This window comes from Antennarius striatus, chromosome 3, assembly GCF_040054535.1.
Source record: "Antennarius striatus isolate MH-2024 chromosome 3, ASM4005453v1, whole genome shotgun sequence".
Taxonomy (NCBI): Eukaryota; Metazoa; Chordata; class Actinopteri; order Lophiiformes; family Antennariidae; genus Antennarius; species Antennarius striatus.
The window spans coordinates 10,531,643-10,545,393 of NC_090778.1; the positions used below are offsets into that span (position 1 = coordinate 10,531,643).

The window sequence follows — 13,751 nt, forward strand, 5'->3', positions numbered from 1 at the left end:
CTGGACAAATGAGACCTTTGAAGTCATCAAAAATCCAGTAAGTGAGACATGGAGCTAAATGTTGGTGAATACATAAGAATATGACAAAATCAGATTCATTTCTTAATGTCAGCAGAAAATTTATGTGAGCTGTACTCAGAGGTTTGATTACAATGGGACCAATGTAAAAGTTAAGAGTAGAACTTTTTATAATCACATATGTACTTTGTAATCATATTTGACGGTGATGCAGTTGACGACGAAAGTTATGGTTTGGGTCATATCAGTGTTTTACATTACTATCCCCTCCTCTCTCCCCACATACAAATAATAAACCTGTTCAAAACTGGTGGACGAAGGTCAGGGTTATTGTCATTTTATGAAGGCAAAATATCTCAGGATTAAACAGATTTTAATTTGGTCTAGTTGGACTCACAGTAATATTTTGTGGTCAGTAGTAAATATGCAAAATCAATTTTTGTAGGAGCAAATGATGAAGAGAGGATATTTGTGTTCCAAAGCTGATTTTCACTTTGACGTCATGATGTTGTCACAACACTTTCCACCCTGCTACTCTGATGTTTACCTTGCCTGCATCTCATTCAGATCTGATTTTGCCTTTGCTTTTTGTGAGTGAGCTGCTGTTTATATTCTGTCACAGTGCTCTGTAACCTGTGGAGAGGGCACAGAGAGACGCCTTGTCACTTGCCGGATTGGAGATCAGTGCAATGGAGAAAAACCTGAAAATGTGAGACCATGTAGGTCAGGACCGTGTCATGGTAAGAGTTCCAGTTACTAAGCACTAAAGGAAAACGAATACCCATTCTGGCCAAACACTCACATACAGTTTCTTTTCAATTCTAGGGATCAGCATTTCAGGTAAGGGTGGTTAATATTTTTAAAATGTTGTCAGTTTTTTTCACTGTATTGAATTATTCAAAGTTCTTTAGGTGTGGTTTAAAGTACCTATACCATCCACACGCACACGTGTGTGTGTGTGTGTGCGCGCGCGCGCGCGTGTGTGTGCGTGGGTACAACTTAACATCACTCAATTTAAAACAGCAATGGAGAAGCTGTTGTACCACTACCCTAAACAGGATAAGCAGTCCAGAATTGAATGTCTACCATTGACCATCATGTTGCCCAACAAATCTGACTTTCAGTTATTTTTTCCTTTTTCTAAACCATTAAGGGTTTGTTCAAGAAATAAATCCATCATTTTTCCTTTTTTCCTGGAAGTAATTCTGCAGGGTACACCTCTTACAAGTCAATCCAGTGGCAACCTTCTGGGCAGCCACTAGTTTCCATTCATTTTCATATGGCATTAAATCAATTGACAGACCCTGAAGTCATCTAAGTCTTCATTGAATGTCAAGTCTGCATTAACTGTTATTCAATTCCATATTCACTAGGAAAGTCTGTACCCACTTACACACTAACATTAAATAATATAAAAATCTTGTGATACACATGTAAGTGACATTTCTGAGTCAAATTAGGACTTTATCTTATGCTAGCATGACAGATTTTGGTATATCACTATGAATCAGTGAGGAAATGTCTGACTGTGAAATGTGTTTGTTTTCATTGGTTGTGATCCCTCTCCATCATTCCAAGGTTTTTATTTGGATAATTTCTTATGGTGTGGTGCAAACACACCACACAAACACACCATCTTTTGCTAGTTACATGGCAGATACTGTGGTCTCTTAATTAATCATCTTTTGTGCATCGTGAAAGAAATCACCAGTTAATAAGATAATCTCCCAATTATTAAATTCAGAATTTTAACTGAAAATAAAGATGTAAAAAAGTAAACATTATCTTCTTTGTGTCAAAGCAAGCATTAGACAAAGAGTCAGAGAGACGTGGGGGGGTGGGGTGGGGCTCAGTGCTCTATAAAGAATCAGCGTTCGCTAAGTGTCACTCTTTTCAATGCCAGCTCACTCACTGTGTGCTTTTTAACTTTCAGACGAACCATGTCATGGAGACAAATCCATCTTTTGCCAAATGGAGGTCCTAGCACGATACTGCTCTATTCCTGGCTACAACAAACTGTGCTGTGAGTCCTGCAGCAAGCGAAGTGGATCTCTGTCTCTATTTGCTGAGGCAGCTGAGACAGAAGAGCATGTCCGCTTCGGATCAGCCACCCAGCTGCTAGAAACATTAACAGCTTCTGCACCAATCAACAGCACCCACAGGGTTAAACAAAGCTCAGGCAAAGGAGTGGGAACAAAAGCCAAGGCTGGCAAACATGTCACCACTCCTGCTCCTCTCAAGAAAACCAAAAGCAAAACCACCGCCGCACCAAAGCGGGTCCCACGACACACGGGTGTCAACCCTGGGAAGCTGCCTGCTGTGGCAACATCAGATCCAAGTGACCGTCAAAAGTGGAACAGCTTGACAGAGAGTCGGTGGCCTGCAGCATATTCTGAAGTGGAGAGATGAAAGCGACAGCCTTCCTCTTCAGGACTCTTATTGTACAGTAGATAATCCAGCTTCATCCTGAGTCTTCTCACACCAAAACACCACAAAGAGGGAAACACAAAAACAAGTGCTGGTTCACTTTGATGTTGAGTATTTTCCCTTCGTTTTATCCCTGATATTGACACCCATAACTTGTTCTCATGACTAAAAAGGAATTAACAGGTTTTAGGCTGAAGTCCAAAGCAGTTTCTGGCCATGTGAAAGAGAACTTCATAGTAAATGATTTTACTTTGAAAAGGAGCCAAAGAATACCTTAAATTACTATTAAAATCTGTTTTGTGATATTGCTCCAAACTTTTAACATCTTATAAATGCCAAACTTGTGATATTTTCACTCAGTTAATCTGAAAGCATTCCATTTCCCCTCTGATTGGTCTTCTGTCTTATCTCATGATGTAATGAATCTGGCCCCTGTCCTCAGTGTGTCTGCAAATCCACCAACAAAAACACTGCAAACAACAGGAAAGAAAAACTTCAGCAAAATGTAATGACATTCTTTTTTGGATCTTGACTCGTATAAAGTTCAACTATTCCCATCCTTGAGTAGCTGGGGCATAAGCAATATCAATCAGCTGACCCCACTCATGAGGTGGCCAGAATTAGCCAGTAAAAACCATGGAAATGGTTTTAGATGTACGGATCGTTTTATATCCGAAAAAGGTGCTTTACAGTTTCTATGGAAACAAGTATTTATAAAGGCTCCTGTAAATACAGTAGAGTACATTAAAATATCAGTATTAACTTAATAAGCTGGTGATTCATTCAAAAACATATTCAGTCAGTTAGAATAAGAAGGCTATTCTGAATGTTTAGCCTTTAAGCAGCAGTGTTAAATGGCCGTGCCACTGTCACACACCACATACAGAAGCATGTTACTCCAGGGAATATGTTAAAATATCAATCAAGAGTTTTTAGAAATACACTTATTTGCTGTCTTCCCAAGAGCTACAACATGATTAATATTTTTTTATCAAGACAGTAAATTTCAGCAAGGAGACAGCTTATCATAAAGTCTTAAAAAACTATGTCATCATATCTTATGTTTAAGCTGCAAACAGCTGACAATTGACAAATACAAATTAATTCTGTTCCCTTTGGACACAGACGGGCTAACTGTGTCTCTGTATTTCTAGCTGCTGCCGTGAAGGAATTTCACCAATTCATGTTTGACATGCAGACTTTTAAAGTGGGATTAAATGTTTTTCAAGAAGGTCAATAACAATATTCCTGATTCATCCCAGCCTTTTTGTACGGTCACAGCTAATGCACCAAATGTTTGAAGCTTTTTGGTCAAAGAAGGGAACAAAGTAGATGACACATTACACAAGTGTTATATGGTATGTTTAAAATTTTCATTGTCTTCAGCTGCTTTGTTAAGTTTGAACCAAGCAGAAAATTACATATTTTCACCAGTGTTCTGTAGTGTGTTATTTTGTTTTACTTCAATTACACCAAGAAAGATTAACACTCATTTTGGAATGCAGTTTGGTGTGAATTTGTAGCATAGGATTTTATGTATGACATAGAGCATTGTCTGCCATCAATTTGAAACACTTAAAGCTTCATTAAGCATTTTTTGACCACTAGGGTGCAGAAAGACAAGCAAATACCATAGTTACAACAGTCAAATATGACAATTCACCAATCAAGTTCTAGCGGATGCTCTATATCCATAATCAGAGGCCGAACAAAAAGTCACCATGTCCTTGAATCCTGTTTATTGCCTAATTCCCTCTTTTAACTCTTACATACAAACATCTTTAGTACCCACTTCTTCCCTGTTGCATGGTTGCTGGAGCATAACCTGAAGCACATGTTTTTGGAGGTGGAAGGAAGCCAGAGAACCCATGCAGACATGGGGAGAACATGCAAACTCTGCACAGAGCAGAATGTGAACCTGGAACCGCCTTGCTGTGCCGCCACCCACTGCGCCACTGTGCCGCGTCTTAAGTCTTTTTAGGGATAACATCTTTCTCATTGTCTGCTAGATGCTCCACGACCTTGTAATTTAGCTCTGTTTTGTGCTGGTGGGGAGACACTACACTGTGTATTTTTAGTTCAGAGGTAAAGGAGGACATATTTACAGTGTAATGCTACATACTTGGGAGGTATTTGTTAATTCACTGTGTGTGACTTTTTTGTATCCCATGCAGTATTTGTATCCCAAATTAATGTCAATCATCTCGCTTAATGGAGCTTTAGGTCATGACGGACTTTCAAAATAATTATGAATAGGAATCTTTTGAACATTTTGTGTTTTCATCAACAAAGCTTCATTCTAAGCACAAACATTTTAACTTTCAAACAACTACTTACATATTTTTGGGGATTTTTTCCACATTAATTTTCCTGAATGGCTTTGATGGCGGAAGAAGATTCAGGAAATAGAAAGCTATTTAATGAAAACACAAATCTCTTCACAACCACCATGCATCTGACTGCAATAGCAAAGACACAGTTTTGTGTTTTCAGCAAAGAAAAAGTTCGCAACTATTCACACTCACTCCTGTGTGCCAATGTATAGTTCATGTATATAGCATTGCATACATATTTATTGAAAGTTGAAAGGTCCTGCTTTGTTATTACAAATTGTGCTTTGCCAGATGATCATCCGTTGAAAAATTACTAAGTTCATTACAACCTGCAAATGTTATCTGTCACATTTTCAAATTTAAACTGGATTTCTACTTTTTTTAAGGATAGACTAGAAAGCACATTGTTTTTTTGCAAACAATTCGATGTAAATTTACATGCTCTATTTTGAGATGTTTTACGTATTTACAAAGCTGTCTTTTCACAGCTGTTTTGTAGAAGTTAACATGTTATGTCGCAGCGACATGTATTGACCAGACAAATGCTTTATTTTAACCAATAAAACATAATAGTGTAGTACCAATAATGTAGTAAAGTTTTTTTTATCGTAGTTTTCAGTGTTGTCTAAACATTTAACTTCTTCATCTGTTCCTTTCGCCTCTGCTGCCTGTACAACGTTGCTGCTAAAGTTATACATAGCTTTGTAAGATAAGTAGCATAGATGTAGATGTTAACACTGACAATCCCTGAGCCTCAGACAGATATTTCTGCATAGGATTCTAATGTACTGTATCAACACCCCTGTGTTATCTCTTCATGAATTATTGTGATTGTAATTCAGTCACCCTGCTTTATTTGCATTTTCTATATATTTGTGTAGTTTGAAGTGTACACTACTGATGCTGTTTGTTGTAATGGGGAGCACATAGAAATAAAATGTATGATTAACTACACTGAATTCTTGCCTTCATGATTTATTTACCATAAATAATTATTCTGTGACATTCAATATCACGCTTGGTTTTTTAATGCCCAAATTACAAGTTAATCTCAGGCCTTACAAGGCAGCATGTGACCTCTATCCTCAGTCCAGGTTACAACAGCAACAACAAAATCATATTAGAGCTCAAACACGTGGGTTGTTAAGGTTGTGCTGACTTTTTTACCCCAAACTCCATGGCAAGACGAGCAAACAAATCAAATGACATGTTTTCTTTTACAAAATAATGTCATTTGATCCGTTTTCTAGCTCCTGTTAAATATAATATTGACATTGATTTTATAGGCTTTCATAATAGAAATTAAAATATATTCAAATGTTTGCATTTCAGTTTATTTAATTTCTACATTAATTTGTATGAATAGATGTAAAAAAAAACAAAACCCATCTATACAAGTTGTATTAAACTGCACTGCAAGAAGAAAGCTTTCAAGGTAATATTTTACCACACTCAAAAGGTGTTAGGACGGTGTTAACAGGTGTTATTTATTTATTTATTTATAACTACAGTAAGTAAGTGTAACCCACTTCTAGTGAATACACCTCTAATCCAGGTTCGTATGGAGCTGAGGGAGTGAACTGTAATAACTATACATGAAGGTACACAGACCAGATAAATTTTGCACAGTTTTACTAAGACAAATAGAAATTAACAACAGGAAAATTACATGTTAAAATACATATTAACAAAACAAAATTGGGCCCTTCAAATAATAAATCTTCTTTTCGTTGGTGATCACTTTTAAATCTACTTTCTGTAGATTCTCAAATGTTTTAACAGTTTCTGAAACAGAGTGCACTCTTTTCACTTGTGGGTGAAAGTCCAGACGACTGGCACCACCCTACCCCACGTGGAGTATTTGATTGGTCCTTTTAGTCCAGGTCAAATCATGCTGGGAGGCTCGACATCAACAGAACTGGATCCTTAAAACCTGACCTGTTTGGTTTTTTGTTACAAACAGGACTTTTAACAAAGTTGTTCAATAGTTTAACTCGTACAATAAATTGCGTAGCATCGCACACACAATTAGCACGTTAAAACGTGTTGCTAGCTTACCGAGCTATATCACAATTAGCATGTTAAAATGTGTTGCTAGCTTACCGAGATATATTGTAGAAAGTCACAGGGACTTCCCAACTCATGGTGTCTTCTAAAGTGTTCAAATATCTTGCACGTTTATTGAAAAACTTGCAAAACTAAGTTTTAAAGTTTTTCAAAGCTGCATCAATTTGTTCTCCGCCTGTCATGAGCACGTAACATCTCTCTCATCCCGTCGCACAGATTGATCTGTCAATCATGTCCACTCGTGGGCGGAACCTAACCAATAATATATAATGATTGGCTTATCGGCTCTCTATTTTTAACCTTTTAATGTCACTAGGTTACATAAGTAATCAAGTGACTGATTTCATTGACATTAGTCTTCTGGCTTAGTTTCTCTTCTTTAATATACCAAATGGGCGTGAGTTGACAATTCCAATTGTTTTTCCTCATTTCTAACAGCAGTGACTTCAATCTCTGTTTAGTTAAAGAAAATTAGCATATCCAATATTGATTTCTTGATTGCACATACTTGGATTTTGTATGTTATTATCTGTGGAGATTGTCACATAGATTTTTGTGTCATTGGCATAGATATTCTAATGTAGTCATGGTTTTCAACAATGAGAGATAGTGGAAGCATTTAGACAACAGAGCGGTCTCTGAGTTAGGGTTTTTTCCCCCATCATTTATAGCTTTAGAACTATGCAAAGCACCTCTCGTTGTGTTGCCTTGTTGTTTAGACTGCTGTTTTTTCAGGAGAGGCTGTATAATTGCCCATTTCAGGTCATGCAGGAACACAATGAACAGAAGACATTATATGCTTGCCATGTAACAGCAAAAATTATCGTCCTCCAAGGTTTTATGACTGATGTAGACATATTGTGCCAAACTACTGGCATTGATATTAAGTGGATACAGGAACGGTATTTATAATCTGCAGAATTAGGTTTTTTGTGTGCAAAGAAAGAGACAACTTTATTGCATGTGTCATGGGGAGTAATTTAGAGGCTACTGGCATTAGAGGGTTTAAACCAAGTATGAATCAGGAGTGAATGAGTAATGGAACCATTCTGCTTTGAGTATCCACAAAAAAAGTGTGATATAAATGTAATCCATTATCCTTATTATTAACAATGATAATTAGTTTATTTTGGCGGCACGGTGGCGCAGTGGTTAGCGCTGCTGCCTCACAACACGGCGGACCCGGGTTCGAGTCCCGCTCTGTGCGGAGTTTGCATGCTCTCCCCGTGTCTGCGTGGGTTCTCTCCGGGTTCTCCGGCTTCCTCCCACCTCCAAAAGCATGCGCTTCAGGTTGATTGGCCGGTCCCAAATTGACCATAGGAGTGAGTGTGTGTGTGAGTGGTAGTTTGTTTCTATGTGGCTCCGCGGTACACTGGCGTCGTGCCCGGAGTGTCCCCCGCCTCACGCCCTGAGACTGCCAGGATAGGCACTGGCTACCCCGCGACCTGCGTTAGCGGATTAAGCGGGTTGGAAAATGAATGAATGAATTAGTTTATTTTGTCTGTGTTCAGTTCATTGATACCCCTTAAGAGAAAAGTCACCAAAAGTAAGTTTAAGGTTCCTTCATTTTCTCTGCAGGCTCTCAATTTCTGATTTGTTCCCTACCCTTCGCTGTAAAGAAGGGATGTTATCCAGGTCCCCTGATGGAGCTCCAGTGTCACAACATACTGGAGCAATTCTACTTTGCACGGGTTCAAAGAGGGTGATCAAGAAGGCAAACCAGTCTCATCATAAAATCTGTTTGTTACTCCTCCTCCCGTTTCTTATTGAACTGTAGTTGTAGAGTTTGAAGAGAGGACTCCCGTTTGTATATGTGCTGTAAGAATACCGTTATGTAATTGTTAGAATAATGTGTATAAGTTATCTAATATTTAATCTTTTATATTCCTTTATTCTTTGTATTACACCTCATGACCATATAAATGTTTATGTCTGTGTAAGTGTTTTGCTATGTATTGAGTTATTTTTTCAGGGAGACAACAGTAGCAATGGGATCACTGGAGTGATAGTAGAGGTCCCTTGAGCAGGGTATGACCTCTGAACTGCTAGTCAAGAATGTGCCTGGTTGTCTTCTTTTAAGGAGAGGATGTTGTAAAAATAAGAATTATTAACTCTTTAATGGCATCATTCCACAGGTGTTGTTTTACTGTTGTTTCTCTGCCCCCATCCCTTCGAAAAATAATGTAAACAGGGAACGCCCCAAGTGAATAAAAGAGAGGGTTCGGCAGAGACATTTCGAGAACGGGTTGGAGATCCGTAACTGAGCACGTCTCTGTCTGTTCTCCTCGCGAGTAAAAATATAAACTGTTGTCTTCTCCTTTTTGTGAGTGTGTTTTAAATGTTCTAGGTTGTTTGAACCTGACATTAATTTGGTCCTTCGAGCCGGATGCCAATATACCTAAGGATTCCAGCGGGTGATGAGGACACCGGAAAGACCATGGCCACAGCAGGCTAGCCTAGGAGCTGCCTAACAGATCCTTTCCAGGACCGGCCTCCAAATCACCAGCTGGGATCCACGGGTTGACGGTATTTCGAGAGAGGGAAGACAGCAGTGGTGAGTTGAAGTTTCTTTAAAGAATAAGTGATGTTTTTGATGGAGTAAAACCAGAAACATTCCTAATGGTAAATGGAGAACCTGTGACTTTCTTCTGTGACACTGGTGCATGAAGAATGATATGTAAGGAGTCTATTCCAGACTCCAGACAGAGTAACCAGAGTGTGATAGTGAGATCTGCTAATGGCAAAATGTCCGCTGTACCACAATTAGAACCTGTTTCGTTGAGAGATCCCCAAGAACAGTCCTGTCAGATGTCCATATTAATGTGTCCTGATTGTCCTGTAAATCTATTAGGCCGTGACGGTCTTCTATTGCTACGATTAGCATTAGTGCCAAGTTTTGAGGGAAACATTGTAGTAAAGAGAAAAGCAGAGCTGCAAAAAGGAGACATTCCTGTTCTCCAGGGAACAGGTGAACTGTCTTATTATTACTCCCTTGATGTTCCAAATAAAAAAACCTCATGAGAACCACAGCTCTGATGACAGAGGGAGAAAAGATGGCATCAAAACCACAGGACAAAATGTCAGAGAAGGATCTGCACATCACATTCTGGTGCAAGGCCACACCAGGCCCTGATGAGAATTATGAAAAGAGTTTAACTAAAGCCACACCAGCAAGAGTCACTGTAACTTATGTCTATTCAGATGGAGAGTCTAATGCAGCTCCAGCAGTAAAGTTGTGATTACCAGAGACTCACTGTCATTGAAACAGGATGCATATGAAGGTATAAAACAAGTAATTAATAATTTAACAGCTGCAGGTTTGATAATGAAATGCAATGATTCGCCATACAATACTCCAGTTTTCCTAGTGAAAAAAAAAAAGCAAGCAGTGTCTGTAAGTTGGCGCATGGTTCAAGATTTACAGGCCGTAAATAATAATAAATCTTTTAGAGAGCACCATGCATCCCAGACCCTTACACCTTGCCAAATTCACTCCGACCAGATACCTAAGTGTTCACTGTTGTAGACATCAGTAACGCATTTTTGTCTATACCTGCTGATAAACAGTCAGCTTTGGTTTGCATTTCAACTGCTCCATGGGTATTGAGAGAGTTTGATCATTTACTCTCAGACGATGAGTGCCAGTATGGCAAAAGTACAACCTCCAGGAAATAGCCAAATTCTGATTTATGTGGATGATGTTTTGCAAGCATCACCCGACGAAGAAGCACGTAAAAGAGATATAATGGCCTTATTGAAACATTTGGCAGAGGAGGGACATAAAGTGAGTAAAAATAAATTACAGATGTGTAAACAACAGGTGAAATACTTGGGACATAATCTGAGTGCAGGAGGAAGAACAATAGTAGAAGACAGGAAAACTGCAATTCTTCAATTGCCTAAATCACAAACTAAACAGCAGATGATGTAATTTTTAGGCTTGATAAATTATTGCAGAAATTGGGTGCCAAACTATGTGGAAATAACCTCAACTTTGAGTAAAATGATGTGTGACGAAGACCTTAAAATAACAGCACCTCTAAAATGGACAGTAGAGGCTGAAGATGCCTTTTGTAAAATAAAGCAAACTCTGGTATCTAGCACTGGAATCTAGCCTTGCCAAATTATAGTAAACCTTTTTTTCAGATGGTAGATTGTAAAGGTCATTTTATGACCTCAGTTTTAGTACAACAATATGGAGATAAAATGAAGCCAATAGCGTATGCCTCATCTAAATTGGATAGTGTAGCATGTGCATTGCCACACTGTGTTAAAGTACTCATTGCAGCATCCATGGCTGTGGAAACAAGCACTACGATAGTCTTGTTTGATCCTTTAATTTTGAGAGTACCACATGCTGTCTCTGCTCTGTTCCTGCAGACTAATATGATGTTTTTATCACCTGAAAGACATCTGTCTTGCATGGCAACATTGTTATCTTAACCTCATCTGACTATAGAGAGGTGCACTACGTTAAATCTAGTTACATTGTTACCTCTTCCTGAAGATGGGACTAAACATGATTGTCAGGAGGTAGCAGATAAGACAGCTAAAAGCAGAAGTGATTTAAAACATTGACCACTCAAAACAGGAGAAGTGCTATTTATAGATGGTTCCTCTCAGAAAAACAGGAATAGGATATGCAGGAGTAACAAAAAAAATACTGTAGTAATAGCTGAACATTTACTGTTGAATTATTCAGCTCAAGCAGCTGAACTAGCAGTGTTAACCGAAACATGTTAATTAATAAAAAATAAGGAATTGAAAATCTATACAGATAGTCAGTATGCATTTGCAGATAAAACAGCTAAAGTAGCCGCAGCAGAACAGATTCATGTGTTAACTATAGAAGAAAAATCAACTTTAGAAGATACTAAAAGAAATGCAATAACAAAGTCCTGAGTCTGAACAAGTAATTGGAGTAATTTTGTGAAAGAACATGTATGATCTAGCAATAAACCTGTCCTACCCAGAAACCTATACAAATGTCTGGCTATTTTGAGCCATGGTGTTACACATGTCTCAACAGGAGGGATGGTAGGACAGATACATCAGTATTATACCACTTATGGATTTAATTCATCAGTGTTATACCACTTATGGATTTAATTCATATTCAAAAAATTTTTGTAGAGCATACTTAATATGCGCTAAATACAACTTAAGAGGACTTGCTGCGAGCACAAACAGTACAAGATGAAACAAAGGAACGAGTATCCTGCTTCATGGTGGGCCACCAAAACCTTTGTTGCAGAAATGAAAGTGTGCGGTTATAACCAGGGTGACAAGTAAGTTTAGATGAATGGCCCAAGAGAATGGTCTCAGGCTGAGAATCGGATTCGTCAACAACTGACTGACGCGATAGAGCGTCCGGTTTAATATCCCGAGAGCCAGGCCTGTAGGCAAAGGTAAAGTTAAATCTCCCCATGAAAAGAGCCCATCTAGCCTGCCGAGAGTTTAACCTTTTAGCTGCCCGCAGGTAGCAGAGATTTTTATGGTCCGTCCAGATAATAAAGGGATGCTCAGCTCTCTCTAACCAATGACGCCATTCTTGGAGAGCCAAAACCACAGCTAACAGTTCTCTGTTACCAATATCGTAATTCCTTTCTGCTGGAGAGATTCGGCGGGAAAAGAAAGCACACGGGTGAAGTTTTTGGTCCATAGCAGAGTGTTGAGAAAGGACGGCACCTACTCCAGAGTCAGAAGCATCAACCTCCACAATAAATTGCCTGGTGGGATCTGGGTGAGAGAGAACTGGAGCTGAAACAAAAAGAGTCTTAAGCATATTGAATGCAGCATCTGCTTCAGAGGACCACTTATATGGGATAGATGTGGAGGTGAGTTGGGTAAGAGGGGCTGCTTTCCTGCTGTAGTCTTTAATGAATCTGCGATAAAAGTTCGTGAAACCAAGAAAACATTGGAGTTGTTTGCCGGTCTCAGGTCTCGACCACTTGGCCACTGCTTTTACTTTTTCAGGGTCTGCTTTGACTTGACCTTGCTCAATAATAAAACCAAGAAAATGAACGAAGGTGCATGAAACTGACATTTCTCTGCCTTAACAAAGAGTTTGTTTTTGAGCAGACACTCAAGAACAGTGCGAACATGTTGAATATGCTGCGGTAAGTCTTTGGAAAAAATCCGGATGTCGTCTAAATAGACAAAGACAAACTTGTTGATCATGTCCCTGAGAACGTCATTAACTAATGTCTGAAAAACCACAGGGGCATTGGTTAACCCAAATGGCATAACTTGATATTTAAAATGGCCAATAGGTGTGTTAAAGGCCGTTTTCCATTCATCTCCAGTTCTGATGCGAACAAGATGGTATGCTTTCCTGAGGTCTAATTTGGTGAAAATGGAAGCCTGGTGGAGTGGCTGGAAAGGCGAGTCTATGAGAGGCAGGGGATACTTGTTTTTCACTGTAATTTCATTTAATCCATGATAATCAATACATGGGCGCAATGACTTGTCTTTCTTGTCAACAAAAAAGAATCCTGCAGCCAATGGAGATGATGATGGACGAATTAACCCAGCTGTTAATGAGTCTTTGATATAGATCTCCATTGCTTCCCTTTCAGGGCGTGATAACTTGTACAGACGGCTTGAAGGCAAGGGGGCGCCAGGCAACAAGTCAATAGCACAGTCATATGGTCTGTGCAGGGGTAAAGACAGAGCCCCTTGCTTACTAAAAACCTCTCCTAAATCTTGATAATCCTCAGGAACTAAATACTCCAAAAAATACTCCAGCTTGTTATCTTGTTAACTGCCCAATCAATGTGAGGGTTATGAATCTTAAGCCAGGGAAGACCAAGGACAACAGGGGCATGGGGGGAGCTGATAACCAAAAGTTGTATAGTTTCACTATGATTCCCAGACAGTAGGAGGGTTAAGGGCACAGTGCGGTGA

The 13,751-nt window shown here is 39.0% G+C and overlaps 1 protein-coding gene across 3 annotated transcripts in view; it reads left to right on the top strand.

Moving 5' to 3' along the window:
- Positions 1–5,737, top strand: part of adamts3 (ADAM metallopeptidase with thrombospondin type 1 motif, 3) — a 111,582-nt gene extending 105,845 nt beyond the window's left edge. For all 3 annotated transcript variants that reach the window (XM_068311149.1, XM_068311150.1, XM_068311151.1), the window contains 3 exons: positions 641–758; positions 844–858; positions 1,952–5,737. In XM_068311149.1, coding sequence (XP_068167250.1) covers positions 641–758; positions 844–858; positions 1,952–2,427 — 609 coding nt within the window. In that variant the 3' untranslated portion in view covers positions 2,428–5,737. The remainder of the gene's footprint in view (positions 1–640; positions 759–843; positions 859–1,951) is intronic.
- The last annotated feature ends 8,014 nt before the right edge of the window (positions 5,738–13,751 follow it).